The 18,536-nt window shown below is 43.2% G+C and overlaps 1 protein-coding gene across 8 annotated transcripts in view; it reads right to left on the bottom strand.

The window, feature by feature from the left end:
* Positions 1-18,536, bottom strand: part of MAP2K5 (mitogen-activated protein kinase kinase 5) — a 256,636-nt gene that overhangs the window by 26,276 nt on the left and 211,824 nt on the right. For 5 of the 8 annotated variants that reach the window (XM_038580792.1, XM_038580793.1, XM_038580791.1 and 2 more), the window contains 2 exons: positions 14,771-14,832; positions 11,713-11,758 (listed from right to left, as the gene is read on the bottom strand). In XM_038580792.1, coding sequence (XP_038436720.1) covers positions 11,713-11,758; positions 14,771-14,832 — 108 coding nt within the window. The remainder of the gene's footprint in view (positions 1-11,712; positions 11,759-14,770; positions 14,833-18,536) is intronic. The other 3 variants (XM_038580797.1, XM_038580795.1, XM_038580794.1) reach the window with 1 other exon arrangement.

Raw genomic sequence — 18,536 nt, 5'->3', positions numbered from 1 at the left:
CATTCTACTTGGGGCTATGCTCAGGATACTCACATAAATAAGACATGACGTTGTCCTCTAGAAACCAGTAGTCCTGGGATGCCCAGGTGGCTCAGCAGTTGAGCGTCTGCCTTCAGTTCAGGGCATGATCCCAGGGGCCAGGGATCGAGTACCACATCGGGTTCCCCACGGGGAGCTTGCTTCTCCCTCTGCCTATGTCTCTGCCCCTCTCTCTGGGTCTCTTATGAATACATAAATAAAATCTTAAAAAAAAAAGAAACTAGTAGTCTTGTTCATGCACTGTTACCAGTTATGTAGACAAGCTGCTGCCACAAAGCGTGAAAAGTGCACTAACAGAGGTACCTGCCAGCAGGAAGGATGCCATACACCAGGAAGTCGTGAACCCTACCGAAGCAGGCCTGGGAAGCCTCACAGAGGCTGTGCCAATGAACACTCATTTCCCACCCAAAGCTACTTCTAATCCTCAACACGTTTTTGGAGGCTCTTGAAATTACTGGAATTGCAGGAATTTCCCACGTGGATGTAAGGAGACAGCACATCAAAGACATGACCACGCAAGGCTGTCTCACGTATCTGGGCACCATGAGAATACTGGAGCCCAGCGTGCGTGTGAAGGGGCAGGTGAAGGTGGGCAGGAATTGCGGAGGGAGGGCTTCAGTGGGTCTCACGTCCCATCCAGGGCTTGGCTGTTACAGCCTCATCTTCCTTGCTAGACTATAAGCTGGTTGAGGTCAGGATTCAGGGTTGCCACAACACTTCCTCAGCATCAGGTAGGATGCTCTGCACCTGGCAGGTGCTTGACAACTAAAAACGGCGAGAGCACACTCGTGCTGCCCAGAGGTGTTCCCTCCCATCTCACAGGAGTAGAAAAGCCTTAGTCTGAAATCTGTATCTGTACCAGACGTGCAGTAGGTTATAATGTAACCAGCCCTCTAAATCTACCCTTCTGCCTTTCTTTGGTATTTAACCCACTTTCCACATGACGTGGCACCACTGCCTGCACAGGAGAGCTGGGCTATTTCCGCAGGCAGGAAGGACAGTGTGCCCAGCCACAGCTCTGCTGACCTCCCTGAAGGGGACGAAACGCCGGCTCTGGTTCTAGAAAGAACTTTCCAGCCTGGGAGCTGGTGCCTCGGGCCCTACACACACTAGCATTCCAGGGTTGCTGATTTGCCTTCCGAGAGTTAGAGCCAGAGTATTCCAGAGGCAAGGCTCTGGCTTAAAAAAAAAAAAAAAATCATGTTTAATTTAAAAATTAGAAACTGGAGCAGGCTGTGAGCACAGGGGTTGATTGAAACAAAATTTAAATTCCTGTCAAGCCCATTTAAACACGGGGGCCCTTCATAGACAATTAGCTGCTCCCTGTGAATGCTGAATAAACTCAGGCCTGGTCACTGCGAGAAGACAGGCGCCTACTGTGAGGCACTGGAAAAAAAATTAACTAAAATCAGGCTGTATGAAATATTTCGCCTTTCACTATATCACAGGGGTTTGAAAGTGTAAACAAGACAAAAATCGATTCCTTGGTGCCCTCAAATCAATCCCCCAAAATGGTTAGGGCATCTGTTTCTGCTAAATTTTGTTTACATCGGCAGATTTGCCCTAATTGCGGTTGTTTATCTCTCATCGTCCCTGGGGCCCTAATCTCCCGATTACTAATACTTAACACTCATTTCACATCTAAAGCTACTTCTAATCCTCAACAGGTTTTGGGGGCTCTTAAAATTATTGAAGCCACAGAGGCGGGAGACACAGCCTCTTTGTGAAAGGGACATTTTCTTATCTACTACCAGCTGGGCCCAATCATCACCAGGGATGGTGACAACAAAGGTGCTAAAAGGCTCTTCCACAATGACTGCTGCTCCACTGGGGATTCAGAGGATAAAAAAGAGCTTTGATGGAAAAATCTGAACAAGAGGCGAGAGCAGTCCAGCCAAATAAAGTTACTGTCATAATCAAATGCTGTCAATCACCATGAAAATCCAATTAAAAATGTTTCAGCACAGCCCTCTTAAGTGGAAAAATGTACCCTATTTATACAAATTTTTGTCAACTCCACACCAGTCCCACAATTAGAAAGTCCTGCTATTAATTGAATCCCTCTGCCCCCCCCCCCCCAAGTTTAAAAAGAGACGCAGGCCATCCAGAAGCCTTCTGAGGGAGGTGAGACACACGTAGGCTATTGGTATACAATTAAGAGTTAATCAGGTTACATTTGAAAATTCCATTTTTATTTGTGTCAAGGGAACCTCTGCACGAATAAACGAATGCTACCTAGCCTCCTACTTCAGGATCAGTGACCATTTATACTGAAAGCACAGAGAAACGGTAAACCAGGATACTGGAAAGAAACTAGTCCATGCTCCGGCAAATGTCTCTCGGTAGACCAAGACCTAATGTTTAATTCTAATCTTGAAAATTAAATAGAGGACAGAAGGCCCAAATGTCTTTACTGCCTTTAGGCAGTCTCTAAATGGCCAAGCGAACCTCAAATTATCTGCAGGCAGATCCAGCCCCCCAAATAACTGCATATCTACAAAAGGGTTCACTGAAACCACAAGACTCCCGATCCCCAAAGGTCTCTCTCAAAACTGCTACAAATTAAAAAGCAAACAACCCATTAAACAAATCCAGCTGGTTTCAACTGTAAATAGGAGGCCTCTAATATTTTTCCAGCCCTTGAAATTCCTGGTTAGACTCATTAATTATTGATAAGAATTGCATCTATTTATTGGAGTGTACTCCCAGGAAAACAAGTTTGCTGCCTTCAACAGCAATTCCCAAATCACAGAGACTAGGCTTCAGATCTTTTATATTTCCCCCAGAAATGACTAAATGTCTCTGGTTGTTTTCAACTTAATCCATTATTCCTGAGAGCTAGGGGTTGGGGTGACACGCATCTGTGATGCTGAAAAAGACTGTGGGGTCCCCCTGCCATCAGTCTAACCCAGCAAAGATGGTGCTGGCCAGGTGGTCTCCTCTAGGTCTTGGTTCTCTGGTGACCTCTTGACTTGGAATTAACGGTCAAGGTGGATTCTCGTGTGGTCAGAACACACCCGAGAGCTCACAGGTGCTACGTTACCTGTGTAACGCTGTCTTGCTCTTCTCGTACTTCCAGGGTGGGATGGCCAAACCCCGGTGCCTGCTCTGGTCACAACACTGGTTGTTAAATGCTTTGAATGTTATCCCTCCTGCAAACATTGCAACATCCTAAAAATGCCTTTATTTTAGCATCAAATTATTTCACCCACATGACCTCTTGGTAACTCCAACAAAACCCTTTGATCGGACTACGCATTCTGGTGTGATCACCCTAACTTATCTTGTACGTCACAACGTCCAGAGATTACTTGTTCTTGGGTCAATCTGAGGAAACTGAGAACAAGGGACATATCCGTTTGTCTCTCTGTTCGATGTCTAGTACAACGTTTCACTGAACTGGATGAGCGAGACTGGCGCATGCAAAGAGGAAGTGATAGCGATTTCTCTTAGATCAGAGACCTCTCCTGAATGGCAGTTGCATAGAACCAACCATGCTGGCACTGAATTCTAAGAGCATGATCCTCCTTCACGGCACTTATAATCGAGTAGGAAAAAAGGGAATTAAACTAGCTGCTCCTTGTAATCACCCGGAGAGCTTTTAAGAAACAAAACAGTACCTGCTCTCTGGCCCAAGCATCACAGATTCTTTGATCTGGGCTGGGATCCAGGGTTGGGGTTTTTTTTTTTTTTTTTTTTTCCTCTTTATTTTTAACCCACTTGTCTGATTCCGATGAGTTGCCAGCATTAGGAACCTGTACTACATGGGCCAACTTGGGAATATAAGACGAATATGTAATTTTGTGTAGTTAAGTGCCATTCCAAGTTAGAGACAGTAAATTCTGGAGTGCCTCAGAGAAGGGACCAAGCACTGTGATGCAGAGGAGGATGGAGATCTCCAAGGGCGGGGAAGGGTATTCCAAACCGAGGCCGCCACCCAAATAAAAGAAACTGCCAACAGGCTGAGTGGATGTCAAATGAGGAACTAATGGACGACACACTCCCAAGACCCAGCTTCGCCCCCCGTAAATGTGGCATAACACAGCAGAGCAGCCCCAGAGATCCACTTCACTGCCTCCAGGATAACCAAACTATTTTTGCAGTCAAGGCACCACAGCCTCATTGTGCCATGAAACGCGATGCTGGGAAGATGACAGTTGGCCCAGTAAAACGAGAAAGAAGCATTGCAGGCTGGAGTTCAAAAAACCGCAATCTTAAACAGGCAAATCATCACCATATTAAGAGATCTGACCTGACTGATGGAGGAAAAAAGTTATCCTTAACTGGGAAATTAAAACTGTTAGATCACCATGATCAAGGAGTGACAGATTTTTATCTATCTGTATCTCTCTTGCTACGTGCGTGTATATAAATACACACAAACACACACATGTTTATCTGCTCAAGTCTCATGAAAAGATTAAGCAGTCATGTCTGTGGGAAAACAAAGCTTGTTTTCTGGGGTTATAATCTCTCTGTTCTTGCTGAAGTGCTAACGTGTCATCAAAAATTCAAATTAAAGCTGTCTGATTTAGTGCGATCTCAAGCATCCAGATAGTGATTTTGCCGTTGTAATTATGTGCAATTAAAAAGCTAAAATCAACTTCTTACTAGTGGATTCCTATTTATAAGCAGACACAAACAGATGATTTTAATGGCCTTCAGAACTTGAAAATAATAATAAAAAGATCATTACATGGTTGTCAACTGGGCCTCTGTAGAGCCCCCAGGCTTCTGGGATGCTATTTGTGCTTGAAGGAAATACTTAGCTGAAGTTACAATCCCAGTCAGGGAGTCTCCCTGCAAATTCTGGGTGCCTTGGCTAATGAGCTGATCTGCACCTCCAGATGAATAACCAAAAGCAAAAATGATGTCTGCAAGAATGGGTGGCCAGACACACATATGAGTTTGGCCTAAGGGTCTGTTTTAAAACATGCTCTTTAAGACACAGGCAATAGCTAGTAGTAAACGACAACCAAATTCGTAATTGCTTATTAAATCATCATTAGTATCTTAAAAAGTTTAGATTGCAAGCAGAGTGGTCCATGAACACTATGCAAGGGGGCTGCTGAAATGTGCATTTCCTCCTATTTGTGCTTGGGATACATGTAAGGTCTGGATCAAAAGAAACCAAAACTCACTGCTGGTCCGTTTAGTAGAATGTGGTGACATAATGTTGAACTTTATCTGTGCTCCCAGAAAGAAAGAATAGATGAGAAATCTCCTTACTCTTTTGTTAGCCACAAAGGACCACCCAGCTTTCACAGAGATATGATCCATCCTTCCATCTGACTTCCTCGTTTACCTGCCTCCATAACCATGGCCCACTCCTTTTTCTTTGAGACATCCCTCCCTCATAAACATTCTCCATATTGCAACAGCCTGAATAAAATCATCCTTTTTTTTTTTTTTTAATGTAGGCTCCTCACCTTGCATGGAGTCCAACATGGGCCTTGAACTCATGACCCTAAGATCAAGACCTGAGCTGAGATCAAGAGCCAGACACTCCAGCAATTGAGCCACTGAGGTGCCCCTAAAATCATCTTCTTAATTGTCCATTCTGACTATCACAGGGGTCAAAAGGTTTGGGTCTAACAATGGCGGATGAAACCATTTGGTGTAAACCCAAAAGGGGTTTTCTACCCTGGAATTGAGGTGCTGGAGAGACAAAAATCTAACGTGGTGATTTCTCCAATTTTTAAAAGGGACCTTGGAGATGCCCAGTTTATCACAGCCATTGATTAACTGAGAGAACAACCAGCAAAACTATATGAAAATGTAATTACAATCAGATTTGGATACACAGAAAAGCTACCAGTGACAATTTAACAGAGAGGAGTTAAACAAGTTAACAAGTAATTAAATGTTTAAACAGATTTTTCTGGAGCAGTTTGGTGTTTATTAGCCCCCAAACAATACCACCTCTTATACATAAAGCCTTTTCTGAGAAATGAGATGCCTTTAAGTTTGCAGCTGCTGGGATTTAGATGAAGGGAAAAAAAATCTAAAAGCATTATTTTGATTATAACTGACATCCCTCCCCCAAGATCCACACCTGCTTTTTAGATTTCGACCCACGATTTACTTGCTTTCTAAGCAAAATGTCAAATTTCAATTGCAAACTGCACTCTGTGTTTCTTCTTAGTAGCCTGAATGGAAAACCAAAACCAAAACAAACAAAAAACCCCCCCCAAAAAACCAAAACCCAAACATGAGGAGATACTGAACGAGGACGCCTTGCTCTGGAATGTACCAGGAAACGCACAAAATAACAGGCATTATTAGAACCTAAGGAGAAAACCCATGTTTTTAAACAATTACTAAAGCAGTATAGTAATAGCATAAAGACAATTTCTGCGCCAGCTTGTTTCTTTGAAATTCTCTTTGCCACTGAACAGCTAGAACAGATAATAACTATTAGTAAATCAAACTCCTCTGCAATATCCAGCTGTGCCTCACGCATTTACATACAGATAGAATGGGTATATGTTTTTAATATGTATGTGATCCGTACTTTTACCACAGCCGAAGTGCATGCTACAAAGGAGGAGGAGAATGGGAATCGGATCAGCATGAGATAATAAAGTGGCCTAGATAAAGTATTAGCCAGCGATTGATCTCAAACCGGGATGCTGCTTCTTCTGACCTGATTACTTACTATGCATAGATTCCATTAAATAGAGCTTAGACATGGGAAGCTTCTGGAAATACTCTAAATGCATAGAAGGATCTACAGCACTCTGAACCTAAATTGTAACTGTAGAGGTGCCCACGGCCCGTACCCTCCTTGCCTGCATCGAGGCCCACATTCAGGACAGGCTGGGAGGTTAAGGACACCTGCCAGCTGGGGAGCAGCCCTGGCCAGTCCCACAGGGAGGGCCTTTCCCTTCCTTCCCCTTGGCCGGGCCAGCACCCTCCTGAGCTGCTGGTCTGGTCCTGGCTGCACTGCACTAACAGAATGAAAAGGCAGCCAGGGAGCTTAACAATCATTCAGGGTCACGGTCCCGTTTGAAAAACTGATGACAGCCACAGATTCCTCTCCTCAGAAAAGAATGCAAATCCCTGCATGCATATATGAAGCTGGATGGAATTTTAGGGGCTCTAACAGACTTCCTGAAGTCATGGACCTGAGATGGAGGACTGGGGGATCTCGTCCATCCCCTCCGTTTTGCACATGAGGATGCTAAGAGCTGGGAGGGGATAGGGAGCTGCTGACAAGGGAAGGGAAGTGGGGAAGCTTTCCTGCTAAAGCACAGTCTGACCTTGGCTACTAGAGAACTTCACAGGAAGACTCACTCAGCAGAAGGCACACTCGGTGGCCTCCTCGAGCAAGGGCCTACACGATAATGTTTCTCTCCGTATTCCTTCTATTCAAAAATACTTCAACACAACCATTTGAAGAGCAAAACCAGATCTGACCCTCTCCATCTCAATATGCTCCCATCTCAAGCTGTCGCTGAATTTAGAGGTCTGATTGTTATTTTTTTGTCTTTTTTTTTTTTTTTAAGATTTTATTTATTTATTCATGAGAGACACACAGAGAGAGGCAGAGACACAGGCAGAGGGAGAAGCAGGCTCCATGCAGGGGGCCCGATGTGGGACTTGATCCTGAGATTCTGGGGTCACACCCTGAGCCGAAGGCAGACGCTCAACTGCTGAGTCACCCAGGTGTCCCTTTTTGCGTCCTTCAATTGGATTGCTGACATTTTGGGAAAAGGCCTCCATCACCCTTGCTTTATCATCTTCTCCCTTCTTGCCGCATCCTCGCCATCCGTTCTGACGGGCAGCAGCTGTCCCCCACTCCACATAAGCTGCAACGTTCCCCTGCGTTGTCTTAAGCCTGGTGAACATTCTGTTTGCCATCTCTACAGAGCTTCTACAGACTGAAACTTTTTTCTAAGTTGATGGGTCCTACTTCACAGAGCCGAGGCAGCACTGACCTAGGTCTTCACTGTGATTTACTAGGGTGATGTAAAAGTGGGTTAATAACGGAATAATTTTCTTAGGAGCAGAGAGTGTGTGTGAGTGAGGGGTATCAGCACGTCGGAGGGTCTTCACCGCCTGCATGGCTGGCTTTCCTTTGTTGGGTTTAACGCTGACTCTTGATTTATGCAATAGCTCTTAAAGGACAGAAGGGTTTCCCTACTTGAATGGGAGCCCACTCACGAAAAAAAAGTGTGGGTGGGTGGGTGTGTTGCTTCCATGTCAGGTCAAAGTTTTCAGACTTGGACTAGGGTTTCTTCTATAAGAAGTGGAAGTTTTAACAGATTACCCAGCTGGTGGTGAACGTGTAGCCTATCTGAATTCCACCTTTGTGGGTTTGGGACTCCACGAGAACAATGTCAATAGGATTTCTGTTCCAAAGGGCACTAGAGTTCTCACGCTGCTCTGAAAAAGTCTGGAGCCTCTTCACACTCAGGCTTTGCCCAGTCTGTTTCCTTTGTCTGGTACGTCCCCTTGAAAACTCTTTACTAAAATTCAGTCCATTCTCCAAAGGCCCTTTTCAAATGCTACCTTCTTCATGCAGCTTTTCCCATTTTCTCCCAGTGGATCCCCCAGAACTCTGCAGTTCTTTTTTTTTTTTTTTTTCTCTGCAGTTCTTTTATGAGTTACTTTATCCTAGCAATTTGTATACTTGCTGTGTTCCCTGCAAGACTGTATGAATGTGGCTTGTTCTTCCTTGTATCTTGAGTCTAGCACAGGACTTTGCACATAATGGTCTACAAATATCTGCTGAATTGAATTATTTACCTGGTTCTGAGATCTCCCAAGATAATGTGGATGCTACTGATGAGAGTTCTGAGTGAGTTCTATATGTAGCTTAATGGCTACATGCCAGAAAAGTCTATCAGCTCACATGAACTCTGGGCTCCCCAAAATGTGAGTGTTAAGGGAGTTTCTTGGTCCAGCTTTAAAATACTTCTACTCAAAACAGAAAAATTGATAACTAGGGATGCCTGGGTGGCTCAGCAGTTGAAGGTCTGCCTTTGGCCCAGGGCATGATCCCCGGATCTGGGATCGAGTCCCACATCGGGCTCCTTGCAGGGAGCCTGCTTCTCCTTCAGCCTCTGTCTCTGCCTCTGTGTGTGTGTGTGTGTGTGTGTGTGTGTGTGTGTGTGTCTCATGAATAAATAAAATCTGTTTTAAAAAAGAGAAAAATTGGTAACTATCTTTGGAACAACCATAAAAAGTAGAATTAAATAGCTAAACACCTAGATGAGTCCTACTACTGGGATTTTAGTGGCCTCAGGAGTCTAAACTTGAGCTTTACACTTCATCTTTAAGACTTACATGGTCAAAAATTGGAAAGATGATGGTTTTTATGACTGGGGTATTCTGGATATAAGGTAACCCCACCAGATAAAAACTGCCTTGCATGCCCATTGTGTGCACGGCCCACCCCTCCCTGCACTCTGGTTTACTTAGGCAGGACCCAATGTGTTCACTGAGGTCACAGCCACACCAGAGGTCCTCAGTGACGCATCTGTAACTCTCAGCATTTCCACCTGGTCCCATCTCTGATTTTCTCCCTTTGGTTTGGACAATCTCCAGGCCTCCCACAGCTGATGCGGCCCAAGCGGTACGCCCAAAAGTACTGACCACGTCAGTACCCTGCTATCTGGTGTTACCGTGTCTGGGAGATAAACTGCTCTTTTTATGAAAGGTAGACCCCCACCCACAGTGACAAATGTCCTCCACAGTTCATGCATTCCAGAGGATGCTCTCAGCTTCCAGATGGGAGCACCATCAAATAGGTTGTGGACAGAGAGGGAAAAGGAAAAATTAAAGCCATTAATATGCTGGAAAACACAAAGACTGGGATCCAAGGATGTGACTCAGGTACCCCAAGTCAGGTAAAACTCACTTTCCTTCCCTTCCCCTATTTGGCTCAATATTACAGTCAGAGGCAGGCAGCACCCAACCCTCTTGACCGCAGGAGCCTCACATTCGTTCCAAGTTTTCCGCCTCCTCACCAAGCTCTTTCTAAGCCAGGGTGCCTCACTGGTGCTGTACCTAAGGAATATGTTCATTTAAATCCAACTGGGAGCAGTACTAAAAATGTTAAATTACGTATAGGATAGTGCTTCCTGTGACTAAATTTTTCACTGTTTTTTCACTGATTTATTGATATTTATTAATTAAAAATGTGGGACAGCACACACCAGGGTGTACAGTTATAAAGAGAGATATCAAAATATGTATTGCTTGTTTCTCTCCACACACACATACACACACACACACACACACACACACCCTTACATACACTTCCTTCTAAGGCACTGAAAGTACTCACCCTTTAGCTTTGTCTTTATGACCTGCCACCCTGGAGTTGTGCTCCTTACCAAGAAGACATACATCCGTATGCATTTATGAGTGTACGTGAGATCTGGAGTGTTTTATTTATAAGTGGCCAACTCATCATAGCACTGAGACATGCATTTACAAACATATCTATTTTATGAAACCCTATTCCTTTGTTTTAATAGCTGAGCTATCCAGCCATAGCATAATAATGTACAAGGTAAATGGGTCTCCATCTCTAGAACCTGTTCCAAGTTTTCTCAAATGTGACTAACTGCAAGAATTTCCCAACCATCAAAGAGACGCCGTCGCTGAAAGATCAGTGTATTCTAGACATGAAAACTGCACAGTTGTGAATTGCAGAGGTTTTAGGGGTGAACTTTAACTTGAAACTACCCTGAAAACGGAGATTTGCTCCAGGGGTAACAAGAGGGAGAAAACTACCTTTCCGGAAAGCATTCATGATGTGAAAGGGAAACATAGTGTTATTTTATATTCTAGGATGAAATCTGTATCCTACTTAAGAAGTCTGGGCACTCAGGGTGTTGATTAGGATGGCAAACAACGGATGAAGACCTCTGGACTGGTATCTGTAAAATGTTCACTGTTTAAAGTGGTGAAAGGAAATCGGCCGGAATGTGCTCTGAGCAATAATCTAAAGACGGAATGGTATACACAAAACATGAGAAAGAGCAGATGATAATTATTATTTACTAATGCTCGATCCTAGCGGTCTAACAGCTTGTGCATTGTCAAATCAACAATCTGCACTAAATAAATGACCATTTGGGAATTGCTAGGGAGCGTCTCTGTTCCTCTCCCTGCTCCACTAAAAACTGTCATTTGCAATCAAAGAAAGCGGCCTTGGAGCTGAGAACACAGCACCCGCAGCCTTATAGTTGTCTCTTTCTGTGGAAAGACCAAAGATTCACATTAACTTGATCTTTTGCAGCCAATCTAATTTCATTCTACATGAATCCAAGAGGACTCCACGCCACGTTCAGACTCTCCTGCAGGACTGCGCTAAAAACTTAATATGCTGACTCGCTTTTCTGTTACCAATCCTCTGGATTCTGAGAGGCTGTAACAGCAAATGAGGACAAGGAGTAACCCAGATTAACTTGTGACCCTTGGGTGTGAGGCGAAGGAAGAGAGTTCTGCTTTAAGTTTCAAAAACGGTGGTGGGTTTTTAAAAAGTAAAAACTACTGTCTGAGGATATGAACTTCAAAAACACCTCCCCAAATGGAGTAAGTAATGCTGCCTCTCTAAAGCCTGTGGATGTTTTAAATTCCATTCTGGTACTTTTAACAGAATGTTAAGCACAGATCTATAACTAGAGAATTCTAATGTAACTAAAAAAATGTACTTACCATCAGGTCCTCAGGTGCTGGTCTTTCTTTTGGTTGTTTTCGCATGCTGTAAGAGGAAGGAAACCCCACTGTTAACCGGTATCACTTAGGAATCTGTGCTATACTTTCCACCCTTGACCGTTTCCCCTGGAATCTGAATGTTTTCAAATTCATCATATTCAATTCTTGGCCAAAGTATTAGCATATATACCCTGTCTTTTATTTGGGCCTTTAATTAATCAGATTTTGGGGGAAATCTCATGAATCAGAAACACAAAGATTTTTTCTTGTGTGTGTGTGTGTGTGGGGGGGGTAGAGTTATTCTTGCAATACAGATGAAGAATGGATTTAAATTTACCTAGTTCTACTTTTGAAATAAATGTGTGTGTGGCGGGGAAGCAGCAATATGTCTCCCTGACTCAGTTCTCAATTTATTTCAAACTTAAATGTAGGGAACAACAGACTTCTTTTTTGGTAACTGGGAGAAGGTAATAAGAAAAGAAACATGACTATCAGGTCAAATAGGAAAATATCTTATTCCTTCATTATCACTCTGAATGACAAATAATACATAAAAGAGGCCAGGAATCTAGAGAATGCTACAAAGTTACAAATGGGCTGTTACATTATCTCAACTTTTATTTATTCTGGTTACAATGCAAGTCTATATGCACTAAACAGCTGTGAGGAGTTGTTTGTTTAAGCTGCTTAAAGAACCACATTCCTTACAAAATATTTCTTGTCTTACAGACAGTAAGTATCATCCACAGCTGTATCATGTACGTAGCTACATGATGAAACACTCACACGTGGGACTGACGTGACTGTGGGTAACTCTTTGGCGGCCGTATTTGTACTAAACCCAGAGTGTCTGTGGGATGAAGTCATGAAAAGAGGCTGCTTCTTCGATTACTTCAAAATCATATGGATGCTTTTTCTTTACATCAGGCAACCTCTAACAAGCAACAGGAAAACCCATCATATGATCCCCTGCATTTGCTGACAGTATTTATTTTTTTTTAAATAGAGAGACTTAATGATCATTTGGTAAATAAGAACCGTAGTTATGAACCATTAATGACATCAAGGACATTTGCCTTCCCTATAAATAACCATATGCACCTCTCAAATACTGCATCCATTAGCAAGTAATTCAAGCTGTCTCGCCAGTGGAGTTGGTAACAGTCCTAATCTGACATTCCAAAGTAGCTGTATCTCTTGGGAAAACAAGGCTATTACCCACTATCATTTCTGTTTCGGCTTGACATCTGTGGAAATTTCAACACAGGTTATCCCTCCCCCTGCCTCCATAAAACTTTTACATAGCAGCTGATTAATTTTTTGGACAGAAGGAAGGCAAAGCCTTCTCTGCTCATCCCCGTCTGCCCAGGACTGGCCCCACCCCCGAGCGGCTCTCAGGCCACACAGCGAGATGCACAGCCGTCCTGTCCCGTCACAAAGCCCACATTGCCGGTCGGGTGATGCCCAAATCAGTGCTCCAGGCGGCTTAGGAATGGCACCATTTATTTTTCAATTTCTGCATTTCAAAATAGGGCATTCCCATGATGTGCTTCTGAGTGTTTCTAGGAATTCCATGTAAAGGAAATTAAGAGAGATTAATACACATTTCTGGATAATGGCTCTATATTATTGATGAGCTCAGGACTCGGGTGTTAAACCGATATATGTGCTTTTTTTCCAACATGATATGCTTTGGAAATAAAATGTCTGCAGGGTAAAAATAGTTTTTAAAAGCTACAGAATATTATATAAGTATTTTAAATAAATAGAAACAGCGTTAATAAAATGTTCGAAGTCGGGGGGAAAAATCTCTTCCTCACATATTTTTCTATGGAATATAAACCGTATGAGACATTTTTATTAAGAGGTAACATATTACACTTAGTCAAAAAGGTGATAAAGCTTGACATTTATATTAAGGAATATTTCTTGGCTTCACTTTAGCGTAATCATCAGATGGATCATGGCAGGGGGGAGGGGAGGGGGACAACGTACAACAGTTTTGGTTTAGCAAGGACTCCCGGCAGCACCATTTCGAGGCATCGCGGGAATGAAGGGTTCATTTTCCACTACTGAACATGACTCTGAAGGGCTGATGAAATGGAACTCGGTGGATGAGGGGAAGGAATGGAGAGGTAGTTATGAGAAAGTTCCAGAACGTCCAGTACAGTTTCTGGTTAGTTCTTTCTCCTGCTTTGGGGTGGTCATTACTATGCTCTCAATTTCTTCCTCTGTCTGTCTCTCTCCATGCTGGGGCGAGGCAGAGGGCAGAAGCAGGGCAGTGGGTTGGAGCCACTGAGTTTCTAAGGCCACCCGGGTGCTGCTGAATGGGGAAGAGGCAGGTGGATGATGTGCAAGGGGAAACCTCACTCTACTGTGGGGAAAGGCAGAGGGCTGGACAAGAACCGTTGGCAGGAAAATGCCTGTTTCCTCAGGTGTAAAGTGATGAGGGGCTGCCCAGAGGCTATGAGGGCCCCTTTGATAGAAATCCTGTGGTTCCTTCCAGGTCTTTAATGGTTCAAGTGGGCCTCATGGAACCATGCTTGCATGGGCTTTCAAACATCAAAATTCACTGAAAGGGGACCCCAGTATTGTGTTTAACATATAACCAAGGATAAAAGTTATTTACTGAAAATCCGGTGAATTAATAAACTAGGCTGCTTCCACTAAGTGACAGACAGTTTTATGGGTAGCTTGAGGTTACATTAATAAAAATAAGCTTCATATGTCTGTTCAATAGGGGCTATAAAATTGCGTATTTCTTAAGAATAAAAAAATCGGATAGCACAGTATCTGTGCTTGAAGAAGTAGCCTGATTCTCAGCAGTTTATTAAAACAGGAAAAAGCCTCTAAAGTACATTTACGACCCTTTGTGTAAATAACGTTTACATAATTTAAACAATTTCTTCAGCTTTGCTGCCCCATCTGCCCAAGGCCCCCCGAAGTCCCTCCCGTCTCCAAGAGGAGGCAGGGAGAGCCAGAAGGTCTCGCGGAGCCGCAGAGTTAATGGCATGTATCATTTACATTGAGGGCCTGGCATGTTTGCAAACGGGCTCACCACTGAGTGATGAAATGTACAAATGGCTCGGAGAACTCTCCAACCGGAAGGACGGGCGAATCCTGGGATGGAGGAAAAACAAGTCACCAAAAGTCACAACAATTCCTGTTTTCTCCTCTATGTGCTCCCCCCAGCCTCCCCCACACCGCCAACCCCACCCGCCCCCCGGAGCAGGAGAAAGATGAATCTGTAACAAGGCTTCACCACCATGTGCAACGGAAAATAAGGCCTCTGCCAATTAAGAAGACTGTCTACACCCTCTCCCACACGTTTACGTTAAAAATGCCAAATTTCAAGCCACACACGTTTTTACATCGGTGAGAAACGCAAGAGCAAAGAGGCAGGGGAGGTGAAAAAAGGACAATGATAGCCACGGGGTAGGAAAGAAGGTACGAAAGTGTAAATGAGAAATTAATGATTATTTAAGTAACACACAAATGGTCTTGTAATTAACAAAGAGCTGTGAAATTATTCTTGTGCTGACCTTTGTTTCTTTTACTGGATTTGCTATTTATTTACACTTTCCTTTTTATTTACATTTATTTGTATATTCAACTGCTCTTAACTGCCTGCCGGATCATTTGGGTTAGTTGTGTTTTTGTTTTTGTTTTTGTTTTACTTTAATAGAAAGGCTTTTTATAGGGGAAGCTGTTGCCTGAAAAGGAATTTTAGCCTATTTTCCAGTAGGGGCAAACTCGTCACATGAGAAAGGCAGTGAATTAAGGACACAATAAAAAACTCCTACCTTGACCACCAGACAGGACTGGGATGGAGGTAGGAGCCACTCAAAAGAGCAGGAAACAACACAGCCACAAATGACAACCACTGAGTAACACAGGGAGCAAACCCCATTACCATTTGCAAAGGAAGGCTTTAAGAATTTAGGAGTTTTTCCAAGAATGACAGAGAGCGCCACTGTGTTTATAGTGTAGCGGCTCAGGATGTAATGAAATTACACTGCAGAGTACTTTAACAGTCATCTCATTAGACCTACAGTTGGAACAAGAGAGCCACATAAAGTAGGCAGCTGCAAATGACTCCATTCCCATCTATTCTCATTTGCTATTAAAAATACCTTTCGGCGGCTTTTTTCCTCTCTGACATCCCTACACAAAGTGCCCTGCAAAGTATGATACATGCACCTATTTAAATTAACAAAGGAATGACTTATTTTAATCTCACTGTGCTTTGGAGTGCTTTGGCCATTTGGATGAGCAATATATCATTACATACAACCTTCCAGCGCTGCAGGCAAGAAACTCAGAGCATGCAGCATTTGGTGGGAGCCAAACAATTTCTCTAGCACACAACTGTGTCAAATGCATGCATGTATTCATTATTGAGAACGAGAGGAAATAGCTTTGATGTAGTGGAAAAAAGAAGATGATAAAAGCACCTCTGCAATATGCGTGTCATTATCAATGGTGGCAGATAGATACAATTGCACAGCCTCCTATGTGATTAGTAAATATACATATAATTGCTGTGGCCAATTATCAGAAAAATGAGATCGGTAATTACAAGACAGAAAATTAACTAGAACTCTTATTAAGGCTTTGTTTCCAATTCAAACAATTGGAAACTGCCGGAAAATACAATTAAATCAAAAGGAACTGGGGGCGTGGGGAGGGGTCAAAGCAGCCAAAACAAAACAAAACAAAACAAAATCCCAAAGAGGTTAAAAGAAACGGAACGTGAACCAAATGATTCTTAGATTTTCCATATCTGTCCTCTTTGAATTTACTCTATTCATCCAGAGCAGGGGAAGATTAGTAATCATAAACTTAAAATACTCATCAGTAGGGAAAGGCTTCCAAGAAGAAAGGAAAACAAAGGAAAATGGAAGTGAAATAAAATCTTGCCAAGTTCAAAGGATTACATGCAGGCATTGCATAGGACATGAAAAACAGGGGGCTGATGAAGTCGTCCACTCAGAAGAAGCAGGCGCGCAATCACATGACAAGTCTTCGATAAAGGTACTAGAAAACGGTCACAAAAGTCCCATCAGTTTGAAGAGCAAAAATAAAACATGGTATCAATTTCAGCCCGGCCTGTTTGAGGAAAGCCATATATATCACCGCGCCTGCGAGATTCTACAAGGCCCAGTTCAAGAAATGACATTTCACTGTGTCTCAAAAACTATTAGTAAAAAAATGGTTCAGAGTCTGAGGTGCGAAAACTATGGACTCTGATCCGGTATTTAGTCCTCTATGTCATCATTTCTGACATTCTTTTGGAGGCCGTAGTACTGGAAGTGTCTGAGTAGTGGTTGATTTACGGTGCAATGGTTGGGAAGATAAAAGCCTACCACTGCCTTAATGTGGCTGAATATTTACTAAGATGGTTAAAATTCTGGACCGGTTTTCTACAAAGATCCTAGTATAAAACATGATGCTAATGTGGGCCTCATTTCAAAGTATGATACCAAGAGTAAATTAATGAATTATAGACTAGGCAACTTGATGAAGATGTCATTTTAACATGGATGAGAAACAAAACGAGGAAATGTGACATCTTTGCATGGGTAGTTAATTTTATTTAAGACCTGATATTGTAGCCTGTTAAGTTCCTCATAATATAAAACTAAGGAACACTGGGTGGTACCCATGAATAATTTATTTCACTTGTGAAAATGCCAGCCCAAGTCGACTTTACAGAACCGCAGAGAGTGGAATCTCATCTCAGGGGTGCCTGGACAGAATCACTCATCAGAGATGTGGGGGGAAATTCTAATCTCACATGCATAATGCCAGATATTTCTTTTCCTTTTAAAACTCACGTCTCTGGCATACCTCAAAGACAATTTTCTGAGATACAGAAGACCACATGATGTGGGGGGAGGGGTGGTGGTCAGAATGTCACACACACACATGGGGGTGGAGGGAGAGCAACCGAGTCCTCCGAGAGCCTCCCACTCTACAAAAGCACGCAGGCTGGGAACACGCCAAAGGAAAGCAAATGAATAGACCTGACAGTGCTCACCACATTGGAGGATTTTAAAATATACTTTTCTCATTTTTAAGCAAGTAAAAGCAGAAGTTTGTTTAGGGCAGCATGTAAAACACCTCCGAGAACCTGCCTATTTCATTATCTAATTCAAATCTGTGCAAAGGAGGGAGGCAGGCTCAGCGCAGAGCTGTCCCAGTTTCCCTGCAGCTCCCAGGGAGAGGGGCACATCCAGTCACCACCAGGTTACAGGGAGCCGGAGACCCATGCCAGGGAGAGCAGGGAACTAGTAAAGTCCTTGCTGCTACTTATCAAAAATGTGCTCTGTGAAACATGGGTTCAGGGAAGATGAACAAATACATTTCAAAAATATAAACATGAATTGGAGAAGCGGTTACACTAATAACTCTCAGGACTGGCTGAAACCGACTCTCAATTGTTAATAAAAGTCATTCTTTTTTAAGACCCTGGGTGCCATACTTCACCTTAAGGGCTTTTTTGGGGGGGATGCTTGTCTGTTGAACTTCTAAGCACAGAGGTATGGAATGAAACAGTGGACACAACCTTAACCAGAAGCCTTAACCCAAGATCCTGATCCCAAATCAACTTTAGAGTCCTGCTAAAGGGACACCAGCTGGATCTTGTTATCGAGCCGGCCACTGTTATATAAAAACAGCAGCCATAAACCATTTCAGTAAGCAATTCTGGTCATCAAGGAGGACAGTCTCTGAGTCTCAGAGGCTTCAGTAACTACCTGGTCAGCCTCTTTTGCTAAACAACTGGAACACAAGCACGTGGCATGCTGGAGAACAGCGAAGGA

The sequence above is a fragment of the Canis lupus genome, chromosome 30 (genome assembly GCF_011100685.1).
Source record: "Canis lupus familiaris isolate Mischka breed German Shepherd chromosome 30, alternate assembly UU_Cfam_GSD_1.0, whole genome shotgun sequence".
In the NCBI taxonomy this organism is placed as follows: Eukaryota; Metazoa; Chordata; class Mammalia; order Carnivora; family Canidae; genus Canis; species Canis lupus.
This window is presented reverse-complemented; position numbering and strand designations above follow the sequence as displayed.